The 18,938-nt window shown below is 39.2% G+C and overlaps 1 protein-coding gene and 1 pseudogene across 5 annotated transcripts in view; one reads left to right on the top strand and one right to left on the bottom strand.

The window, feature by feature from the left end:
- Nucleotides 1–18,938, bottom strand: part of EPHA5 (EPH receptor A5) — a 274,814-nt gene that overhangs the window by 199,168 nt on the left and 56,708 nt on the right. For all 5 annotated transcript variants that reach the window (XM_023518199.1, XM_003798178.1, XM_003798179.1 and 2 more), the window contains exon 3: nucleotides 9,808–10,471. In XM_023518199.1, coding sequence (XP_023373967.1) covers nucleotides 9,808–10,471 — 664 coding nt within the window. The remainder of the gene's footprint in view (nucleotides 1–9,807; nucleotides 10,472–18,938) is intronic.
- LOC111727916 lies at nucleotides 6,845–6,990 on the top strand (annotated as a pseudogene).

Here is an 18,938-nt window from a genome sequence, read left to right as displayed (position 1 = left end):
ACACAGATGACATAATTTAATTATGAGTTTGAATCAAATGAAATTTAATTTTGTGTTATCACTTAGGAGCCTCTGCTAAAATTATTCAGAACAAAACAATCTATATCTCACTCCTCTGTTTCCCAGCTTCACAAATCTATTTCCTTAGCACTCTTTTCTCAAAGCCCAGATAATTTTTTTCCTTAATTTTTATAAATATTATTTTTTGGTAAATTTTGAAAGATTGTGATCAGAGAATATGGAAAGAATGCAGGGGGATTTTTTTCTAAGTCTTGCAAATCATTTACTTCTAACACTACTTACAGAAGAAAAATCACACCCTTTTCTCTGTTCATTACGACGTTAAAAATGAGAATTACAGAGGATGTTAAAAATGACAATGCATATTAACAGATTAAAGTTACTTTATTTGCTAGACGTTTCAGACAGCATAACTAGTATTTTTCAGACATTAGGTATTTAGTAAAAAGAATGTGTTGAATAAGACTTACATGAAAAGTATCATTGAAAAACAAACCATTCTTGATTTTGGACATAATGAATTCCTTTGTATTTAAGATTTGGAGGTGTCTAAATGAAGAAATTTATAATTCTCAATACTTTCATCTTCCTGTAGGTCCACAGTAATTTTTAGAACTTTAAAGTTTTAAATTTGGAGATTGTATACTTAGGGAGCTATACAGTTTGTGTTTTTAGATATAATACTCTCAGAAGTTATATAATTACAATCTCTACGACAAAACTAGATTAAGGAACATCTTGAGGAAGAGAGATAAATATGCAATTAACTCATAATGGCTCTGATGCACCATGGACAGCGTAATATTTTGACATATACACAAAGGGATTAAGATAAATACATTCTCATTCTTGCCCTTATGTATTTGAATGGCCCCTAATTTATCTGTATCTCAGTTTCCTAATTTGCAAAATAAAGGACAAAGGAGCATTCACTTTAAGAGTCCCTCATATCAGCGCTACTCATCCTTGGATGTGGCTATGAAATGCTAAGGGCTCTGGCTGACCACAGATTCCAGGCGACCATGATGATCCAGATGAGGCCCATGTGTCTGGTCCATGGCGGCGGCTGAGCAGGCAGCCCCTGGTGTGTGGGCAGGACCCCTCACAGGTGTATACTAACATTTAACACTGCACAGGGGAGGGCAGGAGGGCTCAGGTGGTTCTGTGATGGGGCCACAGTAACACGGTACCAAATGGGAGAGTGAGTTGAGCTGAGGCCTGCCTCACCGTCCAGCCCAGCGCCCTCCATTCCCTGCCCAGGCAGACGCTTCCTCATGCTGTTCACGGATCAGTTTTTATGTGTGGAGTTTATTTAGACATTTTAGACAAGGGTCGGCTACTTTGTTTTTTATCATCTGCATTCATTTTTGAACTTACAGTGCTTCAGAATCTGATAACTGACACTGGAATTTCTGCTACATCGTACTGAGTGAATTTTCAACATTGCTTTGTTTTATATCCACGATTTCTCCCCTGAGAACTGGTCTGACTCATGACGTCAGCTAAGTCTTTTGCTGGTCTCTGAATAACAAGGAGAAGACCAAGTAAGAAAGCAATGGACAACATTTTGTTTTCTGACACGTTTAAATGTGGATCCTAACTCGGTTCTGATTATGTCAATTAAGATATGTAAGATATTAAGCCATGTAAATCTCTTGGTAAGATGTTTATCATTAAAATATTTTCCTGATTATTACCTCTGTATAATAATTTATCCTGACAAAAGGAACTAACCCAGTGTATCTCATTTTAATACATGTTTATTATTCAGAGGTCTTTTACACAAGTCTGATTCATTGGAACATGAAATGTAATTATTAATTCTCCATCCATGAGATCTTAACGGAACTCAAGTCCACGAAGCCTGAAATTCTTTTGCATAGTTACAATACCGAGTGTGTCACAACCGTCACAAAACATCCTGGGGACCAGCCCAAGGCGAGCAGTACAGATTATTATGATTCTTGTAGACAAGGGGGTTCGCATTTATGTTTATTCTGATCTAAAATTACAGCCTCAAAACTTTCACTAATATACTTTCTAAGTGAAAAAGTTGGAATGCAAACCAAGGTTAAAGGTTTGACCAGAAAGGATTACGAAGTATCTGGTTCTATTTTTTCCCTTCATTTCCAAGTTCTACTATTTTTCTATCCACAAATAACAGCATACACTACTGTTGAATCAATCAAACAAATTCTCTTTTAAATAACTTTCTTCAGCATGGTGCCTGTGGTTTAGTGGGTAGGGCACCAGCCCCATTAACTGAGGGCAGTGGGTTCAAACTCAGCCCCAGCCAAATTGCAACAAAAAAACAGCCAAGCATTGTGGCAGGTACCTGTAGTCCCAGCTAATGGGAGGCTGAGGCAAGAGAATCACCTAAGCCCAGAAGTTGGAGGTTGCTGTGAGCTGTGTGATGCCAGGGCACTCTACTGAGGATGGTAAAGATTAATCGATTAATCTTTTTACAAAAAAAAAAGAGTAATAAAGATTAATCAAGTAATCAATATTTTTACAAAAAATAAGTTTCTCCATCCCTTCAGTGGGTTAATAATTATAAATCACTATCCACCAACAGCACTCAGAAATTATTTTCTGGATTATTTTGTGCTTGTCATGTTTGTGTTTGACCACAGATATTTATTAATAATCTTACCTTGAAAAACAGTGTGTTTTAGCTGGAAAGTTTGGAAATGAGTAGGTCTTTTACTCTCAGCTATTACTATGCAAGCACATTTTTAAAAGTATAAAAATCTTAGGAAAAAGAGATATACATAAAATAAATGTATTAAAATAGAACTCACACTTGAAGTTCCCCCTGCTACACTATTTCCATACTTTTCACAGTTTTTTTTTTTTTTAACCACATCTATGCTAAGTATCACCTCAGAAAAACCAAACAAAACATTTTTATTGCCCTATCCAAAATAGCACACTTTACCCCAAGGAACTCACGTCACTGTGAGAAATTCTCATGAATTTTAACATGAATGTGAGTAGGGATTCCCGTCTGCCCCCACACACATCTGCGTTCCTAGGACACAGCCCCACACAGGCAGGACACAGTGTCCTAAACAACCGTAACTTAAAGAATGAGTTGTAGTATCTAACTGTACAGCAAACCTTTCTTTCATTTTTTTTTGCAGTTTTTGGCCAGGGCCAGGTTTGAACCTGCCACCTCCAGTATATGGGGCCTGTGCCCTACTCCTTTGAGCCACAGGCGCCCCCTGCAAACCTTTCATTTTTTGTCTCTAGCAAAGTCTTCGTAAAGGAGGTTCTTTATATTTACTCAGCTCTATTCAACTAACGGACAAGAATGTAGAATTTGATAAGTGTAATTGCTCAAGAACATACTACTACTTAGAGAAAGCTGGATGTTTTTCTAAGCTGTAGCCACCCTTTATTTTTTAATAAAAGACACAGGTTCCTGTAAATACACTTTATCTTTACTGAGAGATACAGGGAGCAGATGAGCTTCTCTGAGAGTGCTGGGCACTGTGCAGAGTGGTCTGTGTGCAACACGGGAGTCTCCCAAGATTGCTACAGGAAAGCGAGAGACGGAGAGATTCGCTCACCGGCAGAGGGCTGCGGAGCTGGTAACAATCCAGGAATTCTGACTCAGAATCAATTTGCTCAAACTACTGGAGGATGTTGCCTCTCACAAGCAGCAAATGCCCCACGATACTCAGTCCAACTAGGCAAAATTCAAAATGTACATCTCTTTCATTCTGCCAAATTTAAGGAAAAATGCTGACTTTTGCAAAGGTGATCAGCAGTCTCTAAATGTATCCACAACACACTTTGTTTCGGCAGCATGTCTGCCTGTTATGGAAAATATCTGAATTCACAGGTCTCAACTAGGGGTGCTTTCGCCCCCAGGTTCCATCTGGCAATTTTCACAGGTATTTTTGACTGTCAGAGTAAGGAGTGTGGTGACTTACTGTATCTGACACGGAGAGCCCAAGGAGCTGCTAAATATTCTACAATATAGGACAGCACCCCCCCCCCAACAGCAAAAACACGTGGTCCCAAACCTCAATAGTATCAGTGCTGAGAAACTGATTTGGGGGGCTAAGGGGGACAGAACTAGGTGCTGAGTGTGGTTTAAAATCTTATTGGAACTAACCTACAACCATGCCAGGGAATAATATGATGAAAAAAAAGGTCATGGATTTTACTATTCTCACCTGTAATCCTGCAACTGGATCCACTGACTTGAGGACTTAATTATCTTGGTGGTTCCTCACAGAAACGCAAATCCTCACACTCACTCCCCCACATACACACCACCTGCGCCATTGACGTTTTGTGACTTTTCATAATGCCCATCCTTTGTTCAAGCCTTGAGACTAATGCAGTCACACACCAATTGGGAGGGGTCCCCGTTCTGTATATCCTATTCTCCAGCATGAACAAATACAAAAGAACATTAATGGGGTCCCTCCTGCCTGACATCCCCCTAGTTAAAATGCTTTCCTTTTGTTGTATACCAAATAGAACCAAAAGTTAAATTCTTTAATGTTTTTTGATAATGAGCCTAATTTAAAATAACTGGGCTTTCCAACGCACAATTACATGAACACCTAATGTACTCTATTTCCAGCCAACTTTGCTCCAGTCGTAAATGTGCACCAGAAGCGTGAACGGCCAACCTCATACTCCCTGCTGTGTCTGTGCTGCTTCTGATCAAGGCTCTCTCCTGAGTAGGGTATTCTCACTACATCCTCCTTGCTGTGCAATCATCTCTCAGTCGGACAATTAATAAGGGCTTTTCTGCATGGTCCTTGACGTCCCCGCCCACCCTGTATTTTAGCTTGTACTATATACCTTCCTGGCTCTGACTGGTTTTGGCAATGACTCACAATCTAAATCTCTTTCCTCCATTTGATATAAGTGAAACTATAATTATCTAGGGCTAATTTCAAATTACTACTTCATTCCACCAGCAACTGCTAGAGATTAACGGCCTTGCCTTGCGTCTGAGCGAGTCAGCAACAGAATCACGGGAGCACTCAGCAGGCAACGTTTGATGCCTGTGAACTCAATTGCTTCTGTCAAACAAATTCACTTCACCGAAAAGCAGAAACTTCCAAGATGGGTTTTTGCCAGCCTATTTTGTACTCAAAACAAAATTTCACATGACTCTTAAGGTGGAAAAAACAGCAGGAATTTCATCAGACATAACAATAAGTAACAAGCAAGGAAACATACTTAGATAAATAGATTTGGGACATTATTTGTTTCTGAAAATAAAAAAAAAAACATTTCAAAGAAACATATGTATATAATTAAGGCAGATAATTATACAAAATCGAAGCACATCTTACAAAAACAAATGCACATTATATTTTAAGTTAACACCATAGAAACCACACCATCTTATTACCTTATTACTCTTCACCCAGACGGTCATGGGTAAAGTTGTCTGTTTTTCTTAACAGAAGTCAAGTGAGAAGAAGTTGTATGAATATGACAGATCACAAATTAGAAATTTGACCGGGACTCTTGAATGAGTATTCTGGGTTGGGTGTATATTGGTGAGCTGCCTGGGTCCATTCATGCTCTAGAAGGCTCTGGGTTAATCTCCCTGGGCCCCACACATGAACACAGTGGGACAGTCACTACTCAGTCACCTTCCAGCACATATTTAGGGAATAAACCATTACCACAGATGCGTTAAAACTTCAGCCTCCTAATATAGTTATTTCCTTAATTAAACCTTAATACAGTTTGTTTAAAACTGATAAAATGTCATCACATCATGAGATCATCATTATAAATATATATCAATATGCTTGCTTTGGACTCTACAGAATTCACTAAGATGGCCTCTGTAACAGTCACTATATGAGGTGCCAATCTCCTATGATTTAACACCTGGAACTTGAGAATTTGGCCTGAGAGTCTTAAAGAGACTTAAAGAGAAAGGATCAATTTAAAAGATGCATCAGTTTATTAATCCATTCATGGGTCGATGGGCACTTACATATGCATGAATGTATTCATGATCTATGTGTATTTGACTTAATAAAATAAATAAATAAATAACTAAAAATAAGAGATACATCAGGCTCAGTGCCTGTAGCTCAGCAGCTAGGACGCCAGCCACATACACCTGAGCTGGCGGGTTCAAACCCAGCCCAGGCCTGCCAAATGACAATCACAACAACAACAACAACAACAAATAGCCAGGTGTTGTGGCAGGTGCCTGTGGTCCCTTGGGAGGCTGAGGCAAAAGAATTGCTTAAGCCCAGGAGTTGGAGGTTGCTGTGATCTGTGACGCACAGCACTCTACCCAGGGCAACACAGTGAGACTCTGTCTCAAAAAAAAAAGATACATCAGTCAATTTGCAGCCCAAGGAGATTTCCTGCAGGTAAATATGAAGGTAAAATAAACTGAGGAAACACAGTATTTAAAAACACAGAATACTCTTAAGTCTTTGCACATTTTCTTGCCTCTCTCCTGAATTCACCTTCCCTTTTTCCCGCCTTGTGATTTATTCCCCATTCCTTCAATTAAGACACACTCCCCGCAGCATTAAGAAGTGTGGGGTCTTAAGGGGGAGGGGAAATCATTAATCAGCTTGCAAATCAACAAACAGAAGCAAAATCCTAACTCTAAATGGTTCGTGAGGAAAAGATACAGAAGTAAAAACAACAATGAGTCTTGGCCGAGTCACACGGAGTCTAGGACGGCTTTTCTCAGAGACTCTGGGGCACAGGTCTGAAGGATCAGCACAGGCTGACCGGGCACAAAGCGTGGAGAAGAATATTCACAAACTCAGAGGGAGTAAATGGCATTTGAGAAAGTGAAAACACCAGCACAGTGAAGTGCACAGGGAAGGGGAGGAAGCTCAGTTAAAAAGAGTCGGGAGAAAGGGCTCCTCTGCCCATGACACCCACCAGGAATCTGGGGCGCTGGAGGAACGGCACGAAACTTGCAGCCTCCCCGCAAACAAATTCCCCGCATGTGAAGAAGAAGAAAAAAAGTATAAAGTGTATGTAGTGGATGTCTGGGTGATCACTGTATAATTCTATCAACGGTACTATCGATTCCATCAACATAATTTCAATTTAATAAAACTTTCAATTTAAAACATTGCCTAATAAAATACTGGAAAAAAATTAAAAAGAGTCAGGAGGGAGAACAGGAAGAAAACCATGTAGTTGCAACTGTGAAAGATTTAAAGGAAACCACTGAAGTGTATAAATCGTGTGTGTGTGCATAGGGCACGGGGTATTGGGGTATGAGACTAGCTTTGTGTTTTTGTATAGGTGATACGTGTAACTTCTTCAAGGTTCAAAAATAAAAATTTTATACGAAGTTATATTCATTATAATCAAAAACCAAGTTACAGCAAGGCTTCTTGTAGGAGGAAAGAAAATGGAGAAGTAGCTAATTTTAACAGATAGCTGGGCAGTGATTTCTGTAAATCTTTTGTAGGTATTGGAACCAGGTAGTGAGTGGGAAACAGGTGTCAGAGTTCATTCCTAGGCTGGCCTGTGGGTAGGCCCAGAAGGGGAGGTTGGCCCCTGGAAGGTGTGAGGACAGCACATTTTGATGGCAGAGCGAGTGAGAGCCTGGAGGTCTCCTCACGTCACACACACTCACGTACCCATCCCCCTTTACACACTGCACAGACAGGGATGCTTTAATTCTCCAAAGCAAACTTTCAGCATTTCTTTATTGATTCAGTGTCTTAGTCATTCACGGAGATCAGTTATTTGTGGAAGAGGAGGAGCCAGCACGTAAGGTCTGTGCATTGTAAACACAGAAGTGTTATCTGCATGGACGTCAAGGCATCCAGTTCTCTAGCCTGAGTGTTCAACAGCTGGCACGACCCTGCACTCACAGTCTCTACCCAGGGCAGGCCAATAAACACACAGATTGAGACAGAATCCAGTGAGCGAAGCTTCTTAAGGTTCAGTTCTCCTAGGTTGTTCCCACTGTCTATCAGGGAGGCTTCCACGTCTCAGTTATCACGAGTAAAGTGGAAGGAGAGAAAGGAGGGACGTGAGTTCAAGGCTCCCACCAGGAAACCCCGTCAGAACACCCTCCCCCACCCCGTATGTTCATGATAAACACCAGCAGAACCCAAATTTACCCCCCAAATATACAGAGGGCTCTTATACCCTCTGTTAACAGGAATGAAGACAAAGATCACTGCGGTTTTGAACTAACACAGCCACATATTGTCGGACATGGTGAAAAAAATAGCTTGTGTGACTTTACAGTATCAATGAACAGATTTTTAGAAATCATTAAGATCTACTTCAGAATATTTTAGATGAAAATGTATTCAATAGATTGGTTTTAATTCCTGCATCTGATGAAGTATGTATAACCTCTCCTGCCACCAGCAAGACTGCTCAGAAATAAAAGGTAATGTTGGTTAGAACGTTCCTTAACGCCAATCCTGAACAAGCTGTGAGTTTTTTCTCTGACGAACTTACAAGATTTCAGGAACATAATTTCAATTTAATAAAACTTTCAGCTACCCATGTGCATATATGTGTACACGTGGACGCGTGTGTGTCTGATTGTGTATATATATATAAAATCAGGTATAGAAAACTGTAGGTTACATGGAAAGACGGCCACGGAATTAATTACAGATATTAGGATAAGGACATAATACGGGAGCTGACCTCGAAGAAATAACTGCAGGTGAAATACAGCGTGTTTCTGGGGAGACTTGATGAACCAAAGTCATTATAATTCATAGGTGATTTCCCTGGTTCTGTTTCCCTGGATCTGAAAAACAAGCCTGAACAAATGCCTGAGTTTGATCAGACAGTATAGTGGAGAGTGAGGAAATTAGGGCCCCAGAGCTACTGGGTAGGGCAGAGGGACGGCCCCCCATTTCATTCCCCCTCAGTTGATATCCCCAATTCCAATCACCTATTTATTGCGCCCACGTTGTAGTGAAAACAAATTCAGGTACATGATAACATACAACTTTTCTTAAAGGGGAAAAGTTAGATTTTCTTCCTATCATCCGTTCTTTAACACCAAAGTACCATCCTGTTCCATAAAAACACCGATGAACTTTAAAAGGCCAATTCACCACACTCTGGGCAAAACCAGGGCATTTTCAAATGAACAGAAAAGCATGCATGATCGAGTTTCAATTTAAAAGAAAAATTAAAACAGAAAAGCGCCTCCAATTGCAAATTGCTTTGGGATGACCTTTTGTATCGGCTTTATCTGTAAACAGTTATTTTCGTGGGGCACCACTTATTATGCATTTAAAATTGATCTATAAATGTTTAACAACAAGCATGTAACAGCAACCATATGTAAACAGAGCAGGGAACTGATCCTGCCAGTTCGCAAATGTTCTGCTGCGAACTTCACGTAGCTGAACTTATTTCTGAAGCGTTATTCACAGGCAGTTAAAAGCCTGCCCCAAAACAATTCTCATCTAAAATGCTGCTTTACGTGTAGAGCGCAAGAGTGCAAAACAACATCCATTCCCCCGGACAGAGAACAGCAGTAGCAGATAGTAACCATACAATAAAAGTGAGCAGTCCCCTCCTTTGGGCTGTTTGAAAATAAAACTTCTGAAAGCAAAATGAATATAAAATACTACAGGCCAAGTCAGCTGCACCTATGAGCGTGAATGATGTAGAGCCAATAAAATATCACGTTAAATCTCTCCCAGTTGCCAGAAATTTTTAAATTCTGGAAAGAGAGAAATAATCTCCCCAAATGAGCAAAGGGCACGGTCCTGCGCTCGCCCCGCCAGGTGGACGCGCACCTGCCGCGCAGGCTCGGGCTGCGCTTACCTTGGCAGCTGCCGTTGCGCTCCTCGTAGCCGGCCTCGCACGCACACCTGCCGATGGGCACCAGCCACTCCCCCTCGGCGCTGCAGTGCATCTTCGGGGGCTCGTCCGTCACCGAGTGGTTGACACAGGAGCCTGACACCTCCAGCAGCTGGGAGGAGTCCGCCCCGGTGATGGTGTCCGGGAAGACGGCCAAGTGGCGCACCACCGACGGGCACTTCTTGTAGTAGACGCGCACCGAGACCAGCGCGATGCACGCCCCGACGTCCTGGAAGGCCAGGTAGAAGCCCCTCCGGCTCAGGGGCCCCACGTCGCGGACCTCCGTGTTCAGCTTGAGGACGCGGTCGCCCAGGTCCAGCTCCGTGAAGCTCTCGTCCGCCGCGATGGTGTCGATCTTCACGTACTGGTTTTCCTTGACGTTCCTCCCGTGCTCGTCGTCTGACTCGAAGTAATACATGTTAAACGTCTCCTTGCACGTCCCCAGCCCTCCAGGAAGGCTGTTGCAGTCCCGCAGCGTGAACTTGAGCTCTATGAAGATTCTGGAAGCACCTTCGTTGGAGATCCAGCTGGTCAGAAGCCAGTTGTTCTGGTTCTGCTCCATCACTCGGCAGACTTGGTATGTGTGGATAGGGGCGTAATTTTCATCCACTTCACCAATCTCTTCCCACTGCACAGAATAAAATAGGAACATTAAAGAATTCCCAAAAAGGGGGGGGGGAAACAACCAGAAAAGACAGCAAAAATATGATCAAAGAGAAGGAATTCAGATACAGCCACGTCTGTGGGATCAATATACAGTATTGATAAAAGGAACTTGATAGAAAGTATTGGAGAAGAGAATTATATATATATTTGTTTGGAATGTTAATATTTTATGGGGTACATGTGCTGATTTTACATACAATTTGGAATGCTTACATCAGACTGGTTAACACAGCCTTCACTTCACTTAATTATTGTGTTAAGACATTTATACTCTACTCTTAATAGATTTGGCATGTACCCTTGCAATATGCACCACAGGTGAGGTCCCACCACTTACCCTCCCTCCTCCTGGGGTTCACCTTCCCTCTCACCCTGCTCTTCTTCCCTCCTTCATCCTAGGCTATATTTGTGTTTTATCTTTCATCTGAAATTGTGGGTGATTATATGTTGGTTTCATAATAGTACTGAGTACAGGGGATACTTTTTCTTCCATTCTTTTTTTTTAATTAAATGATAGATGTGTACTTTAATGCAATCATGGGGTATACAGTATGGTGTTTTCATCTACAATTTGAAATATTTTCATCAAACTGGTTAACATAGCCTTTATGTCACTTTCTTAGTTATTGTGTTAAGATGTTTATATTCTACTTTTAGAAAGATTCACTTGTACCCTTGTGAGATAAACCATAGAGGTGATCCCTCCAATCACCCTCCCTCCACCCATCTTCCCCCCTCTCCATATTCTTAGACTATAATTAGGTTACAGCTTTCATATGAAAGCTATAAATTATTTTCATAATAGGGCTGTGTACATTGGATACTTTTTCTTCCATTCTTGAGATACTTTACTAAGAAGAAAATGTTCCGCTCTGTCCACGTAAACATAAAAGATGTAAAGTCTCCATCTTTTTATGGCTCCATAATATTCCATGGTATATATACATACCACAGTTTGTTATATTTTTAATTAATAAATTATTGTTCGTTATCTCCAACATGACTCAAGATAAACACACATTAACATACCCCAGGGAAAAAATAGGTATGAGTATTTCAGTGTGAAACTAAAGGAAAATTAAAGGGGGATGATGTGAACCAGAAGGAGTGTAGGTATAGTGTAAGAATGGTGGGTCTGTAAATAAAAGCATAAAGTTTGAGAGGAAAAGAAATACTCATGAAAAAGAACAGAGGAGTAAATCTGGAGCATAAGCAAGAAATATGTAAACGTGAAAACATTCATTTATTTAATTCTGTCATGCTGCAAATAACACATCAACGTAATAAAAGTTGAAAGAAAATTATTTAAAATGAATAAAAGATATTTATTTTGTCTATCTCCTCGGGATGCTTTCAGAATTTGGATAACTAAATATTCATTTATAGATTTATCCACAGATATAAACATGGAGATAAGTATAAAATAGAGATAAAAAGTTTAGTTAGTAAGATGGATAATCTCGCCAGTCTGAAAACTGACTAATTTCCTGGTATGTCCTTGGAAACGCACCAGTTTTTTTCTTATGAATACATTATTTTATGCATAACAGCCTTAAGATTTCTGAAGATATACAGCTATGTATAAAAGAATTAATGTAGTTTATATAGTTTCTGAAATGTTATTTGCTCAAAGAGGCATCATGAAAACTATCTCTTTTCTCATAAAATACTCCTAGTTTTGAGAACCTCAGTGTAACCATGCCCAGAACAGGACAGAACCAAATTTGTATCCTTCATTAAGATGTCATTATAATTTAAGAAATTTCTTCAGCCCATGTGTAAGTATTTGCATACAAAAACTATATTTTTGTGCACTAAATATTTTAATTCCATTTTAAATCTTTAAAATGTCCCTGAAATTCACAGAGCAATCAAAACATACTAATTTTTCAATAAAGGTGTGATTTCAGACGTTAAGTGTTATAGATAATAAACTTCATAAAAACTTCTTTAGGCATGAAATTACACATAGCATTATTTATTGATTCCACCAGCTGCAAAGATGGGAAAACTGTGGAGGCACAAGAAATGCAAATCAATCCTAGGCCCTTGGTAGCCCCCGCTGAAGCCTCCTACCATCAGACAGACACAAGTCACAGGTGCTAGTTGAGATCAACCTGCTGAGGTCCTCAGATTCACCAGAGAGACACGGGGATGATACCTTGCCTGACAACACTCACATTAAAACATGATGCAAAGCCTCAGTTCTTCCGTCTAATTTAATTTTTGTTCTTTCCCAAACTGTATGCAAACTCTACTTAGCCCCCGATTTTCTAAACCAGCTGTTGACTTCTGCCTTCTGTCATTAAACTACTTAAATGTTCTTCCCTAAAAGATTTAGTCATCAGTCTCTTTATTAGAAATGACCTCTAAATGTCATGATTAATATTTGATACAAAACAACACCTTAAATAACCAAATAAAAATGGTAAAAATTACCAATTTACTGTAACAAGATTACTTGAGTGCATATTATTTGAATTAGCAAAAGGTAAAACAACATCAAAAGGCTCTTCTCCAAAAGAAATGGAAACACTGCCATATTTTTTTCAAATATTTATTTCATTATATAAGATATATAATTTAACTTATTATTTATATATTTAATTAATTAATTTTTTTCTAGTACACACAAATGGGTTTTAATGTTTTTTTTTCTTGAATTACTTATAGAAGACCTACCTGCTGCCTTATATATTCTGCCAAGATCCTGTTAAGAAGTAAAAACAGACAGAATACAGCATCTTCCTAGGTTATGAGCCAAGCAATTCAGTCTCGTCTGTATAAAGTCCAGGGCAACAAAAATATTATTAAAAATGCAAGCCACCAAGCACTTGACAAGACAGCTTAATAGTTTCTGCTCCCAGGTGATAATTCCAAAGTCTGTGTACAACCATTTGGCTTCTCTGGATATTCTCAATTAAGAAGAAAGAAACTGTAATTTTCTTTGAGTTTAGAATCTGTCATGGTACGATTTCATTTATTTTTCTTCTCAAGGATCCAAAGTATAAATGAAGGCTCACGTTTTACATTCTCAATGAACAAACAGACTTTAAATAATTATAGCAATGAGCCACTCAGAGAATCAAAGATATAATACGCCCATCACCCATGTCCGCTCTCACGTAGACAGACATCCTAAGACATAAACAGAACTATTTCATTTATATTAGAATGACTGTCTGAAATAAAACTTTGGATTCTTCCAGGGTCTCTTCCCTTTTAATACAAACAGGCGTTCTTGATATTCTCTGCAAAAAAAATGAGGTATAAAAAAGAAGTAAGGGGGAGAAGAGAAAGTAACCCAGAGCTTTGGAACGTGGCGCCTGTTTCTAGATGCTTTGACAAATGTCAAGGCAGGAGATGACAGGACCTTAATGAATGGCACGGATAGAAAACAATTTTCTGTTCAATTTTGTTGGGTTTACTATGATTTCATGGTTTAATACGAATATTTGCTGGTACGTGATGACGACAGGTGGTGAACGTGGATATTTTGGAAGTGTCTGCAGTGCTGCTTATCCCGTCCTGGCCCCTGCCCGAGGCCCTTCCTTGGAGCCCCAGCTTTGCTCTGAGCTTGCTTCTTCCCTATTTTCTATTCCTTTGCTTGAAGACAGGAGACCTGGTTACACAGTCAGCACGGGGGTGGCGAGGGGTGGGCTTGATTTTTCTCCCTGATGTTTGGGCTTACTCCTTTTCTCTCAGAACACTGAAAATTCCAAACCAGCTGCACTCTAGACTCACAGCTGACCAGGCAACCCGTGTTGTCTGAATACATCAGAGACATGAAAAAGAAAACTACTTTCATGTCCCCAGTGTCTGATGGAGAAAGTAATTTCTCCTCCCCAGGCTCGCAAGAGCTCTTTCCCCCTGCCCGCCTCTCAGAGCCCTGCTGGCTTCTTATCCAACCTCCTCCTGCCTGTCTGAGGACCACCACCCTCACTTCCAACCCCACTGGCCTATAAAATCACTTCCTTTCCTTCAGAATGTGAAAAGCCTGACTCAGGACATGCGACGGACACCAGAACCTCCCCTTCCTTCCCTTGTGTGCCCAAACCTACACTAAGAGACGTCATCTGAACAGAGTCCATGTTGACCTTTCAACATATCAGAGGTACCCATTGTCCAGTTACATTTTCACTATTAGGTTTCAATGAATCTTGTTTCTATATCAAGATAATTCCACCGAGGTTAAGGAGCAGTGGTGAGAAGCTTTTTGTAGACTCCAGAATGGAAAGACTCCTTGGTCTTGTACAGAAGAAGACTTAACCAGCCTGAAGACCCAGGTTTAGTCCTACCGGTTACAATGTCTTCATATCTGAACTGAGATCCAATCTGGAATCTCTCCAGTATAGTTATTCAACATCTACTATCAGAAGGAGAAAGGGCCTCAAAGATCTTATTATTCACCTTAAAAAGAAGAAACTCAAGACTAGACAATGGGCAAGCCTTGCTCAGGTGCACACAGAACCACAGTGACCCTCTGGGCCTCTCTGCCACGTCTCTGCCTGGATGTGTAGATTTGTGATGGGATTCTCTGATTCTCTGTGTCACCTGCTCCCCAACTTTACTGTAATTAAAACCATGCTTTATGCCCATCATGTAAATATAAATAATTCTTTCTTCATATAATATTTAATGAAAAATATTTTTATTTTAGTATTCAGAAAAACAAATACATTTTTCTCAGAATCTGACACTCCAGGACACAGACAGGCACTCGATGGCCATTTTATAATGAATGAACTCTCACCAAACACACTCATGTCCCTCTCTAGGCCATAGACTGAGCTAATTTGAAATCTGAAATAATTCAAATGTGGTAAATAAATGATTATATAATTTGTGAAATATTAACAGCAAAGCTAAATATTTCTCTGTAAACTGTCCAAATTTTGTAAAATAAAATAAGTTTAAAAATGCAGACTTTTTAAAAATTTCAATAATTTTTATTAAAAAGTTCTAAGTACTTGACTAAAGATAATTTCCCATTCCAATTATCCACATAATTATGATAAGTTTAGTTTTGCATATGAACCCGTGAAACTTTCAGTTGCATTATATTTTATTAATAACAGCATAGTTTAGATATTTTATTCTTGAGCATATGTTTTCAAAACAGCTGTTTTTGTTTTGTCCCTCACTAAACTTCCTCACCATTCACACAAATTAACAGCCTGGAATACAGCATATTAGTCAGAGGCACTCCGCCTCATTTCACATTCAGTCAAATAACTTTAGAGCCGTCTTGGGGATATCCTTGGCAGGGTGGTGTAAACATCTTGTGAAGAATTCACTGCCTCCAGCCTTACCGTGACATGACCAACTATAATTTTCTAGGAAGACCTTGTTTACCCCTTACATGTTTCTTTGAATATAAGGATTATAGTTCATTATCCTTTGATATCACATTTTTTATTATAATGTCTTTTGAAATACTCCAAAAGAAAATGAATTCTAGGCTTCAAATTTTATGCAAAACACATTTAGATGCCACCTGTTAAGATTCTCCACATGTGGGGTGTGTGTGTGCGCCTGTGTGTGATTGTGTGTGATTGTGTATGCCTGTGTGTATGTGTGTGTAACTGTGTTATTGTGTGTGTGTCTGTGTGTGGTCAGATCACATTAGAGCCATCTTAGGGATTTTCCTTGGCAGGGTGATGTAAAAACCTTGTGAGGAATCCATTGCCTCACACCTGACACGCAGTCACACACACACAATTGCACACACACTACAGAACAGCATAGAACACAAATACATCACTCTGCAGGAGAGTAAACTGAGGCCGGAATGATGGACAGACTAATCCGTGCCAATCAATATCTGATTGTAAGGAATGTTTCCCCCTTTTTAATATTTTTTTTAACAGTTTTTGGCTGGGGCTGGGTTTGAACCCTCCACTTCCGGTATATGGGGCAGGAGCCCTACTCCTTTGAGCCACAGGCACGCCCCCCTTTTTAAAATGAAAGTGCATGAAATGTGAGACCAAATGAGGTCACTGAAATCAACAATGACCCAGTTCTGGGTGTTTACATTTTTGTCAGACAAAACCTTTTGTGTAAAGTCACAGCTTCCACTGTTCCTGCTCAGTTTCTGGACTTTGGACGTTTGCTCAAGGGATTTTCTGGGCATCTCTGTTTCCATGCACACCCCACAAGGAAACATCTCTTAAAAAACATGTAGCATAGAGTTTTTGTTTCAAGAATTCAATCTCTATAATAGCAATAGTTCTTTAGTAAAATAAATATGACAAAATGTATCAACTGTCAGCAAAAAATATTTGAATCAGAATTTTGTTATGTTTCCTCAATAATAGGTTAATGGAAAAACAGACTTACATCAGGTAGGAGTTTGAGTTGCTTAAAACATCTTTAAATCCTTGAGGATGATGTAGCAATATTGCTAGAAATGACTCAATTAATTTTCTGTGTCTGAAATAAAACAGGTTGATTACTTTATTGCCTGTGGAATAGCACAGATATTTATGAGTTCAAATCCAATTCACTATAAAATAAAATAACTTGAGAAAGGCAGAGATTAAAACTTTCAAGTTTTTATGAATGTGTTCCCAGGGAAATCTGTAGACAAGTGGACATGGAGATGCAACACTGAAGTCCAAGGTAAAAGAGATGGGTGGAGCTTGTGGCTCAAAGGGGTAGGGTGCTGGCCCCATATACCAAAGGTGGTGGGTTCAAACCCAGCCCCACCAAAAAATAAAAAGGTAAAAGAGATTTTCTCCCTGGGCAGGGTGGGGATAGACATTTTGCCCATTTCAGGTAGCAGTTAGTATATATATATTTAAAGTAGATCCTTTCTTCTCTTATTTGATAAATAAATTACCTAAGGCCAGTAAAAATAAATTGGAGGTTGGGAAAATCCTAATAGCATATCAGATAAAATATTCATATTTAGAGAAGAAGTTTAAAATTGAGTCCAGAAAATTGTTTTTTTGTTAAATAGGATCATTATTATAATACACAAGCCCCCCCAAAGGAAACATATCTATTAAGACTCCACATATATCTGTATATATCTACTGCTATTCTACTTTCGAGTAAAGATGTATTAAATAGTTTCACCTTGCTTAAAAAGATAAAATGTGTCTTAAATACTTTGAGTTTTAAAATTTGCCACTTTTCCTTGAAAAATTCACTAATGAAAACAAACTCAAACTTATGAACTAGTCGATAATAATTTTAAATGACAGACTGAGGTTTGTAGGCATGCCTGAAATTAACAAGTTAATAAACGGAATAAAATCATAAATGATTTCATTAGTCCTTTATCAAGAGCAGTCCCATCACATACGGTACGTATTATGTAGTTCATCAGTTATTTTGAACCACGACTTAAAATTTTAAAAGCTACTAAGAATAAACAGATTTATAAACCACCAATCTAGTTTAATTCCACTGTAATACCACTCTATATTGGAACACCTCCGAGCGTAAGCCATAGTAGCCCCCACTATACTTTTATCATATTTTGCTAAAAGATGGTCAGACCAACCCTTATGTGACATAGAATAATAAAATAAATAAACTTCCATGTACTTTACTAAAGTTTACAGAGTTAGTGAGTTTGTATCTTTCTAAGGAATGACTGTGATCTCAATTATATATTTGATTATGCAGTGTACACATTTATCACAGAGGCTTTAAAATCTAGAGTAGTGAAATATTTCTACCAAGCTTTAGGATTTCACGTGGACACCTGCACACACAGTCACTCACAAACAGGCTGTAAAATATTCCTTCATAACAGTGGCTGTGAGGCATCAGAGATGACCCTCTTAGTGTTACGTAAATATATACATTCCCCAAACGTGTAAAATTAAAAAGTGACATTTTTGCACTCCTGGACATAAATACGGTCCCAACAGCTCTAAATTCTGTGGGGAAGGTGTCTTTTCAAAGCAGTATGTAAGTTTCAGTAAAGGAGGAAAAAAAAAGGTCTCACTTGGGATTCCATTCGAGGAAAACAAAGTGGATTAGCCTCTGGTACACTTAATGTTTCAGGCAAAATAAATACAATTATACCTTGCAAAACAGGAGGGGGTTTCCAGTAAACCATTTATTCATGCAGTCTGGATTATATATCCAGTCTATGAAACATATTAGAAAGTATAATACCGCCTGTGCTCTCTTCTTTCTTCTGCTCTCATTTTTCAGCAGATAATATTATGCTTGTGGCACGGCAGGGACCAAAGCACCCATAAATCAGTTCCGTCCCTCGCATTAATCTTGCTCTTGTAATCAGTGGCTATTCAACACAAATTTCCATCTCATTTTTTGTTGGGAAATAGCCACATTAGAGCTACGGGCTTATTAAAGTTTAAGTGATTATATTGCCATAACACGGACCAGGGTCCACTTTTCATCTATTTGTTACAGCGGTATTAGGGAAATTCTGTAGAAATGGAGGCAGC

Source organism: Otolemur garnettii, unplaced genomic scaffold, assembly GCF_000181295.1.
Source record: "Otolemur garnettii isolate 467f Iridium unplaced genomic scaffold, OtoGar3 scaffold00130, whole genome shotgun sequence".
Lineage (NCBI taxonomy): Eukaryota > Metazoa > Chordata > Mammalia > Primates > Galagidae > Otolemur > Otolemur garnettii.
This window is presented reverse-complemented; position numbering and strand designations above follow the sequence as displayed.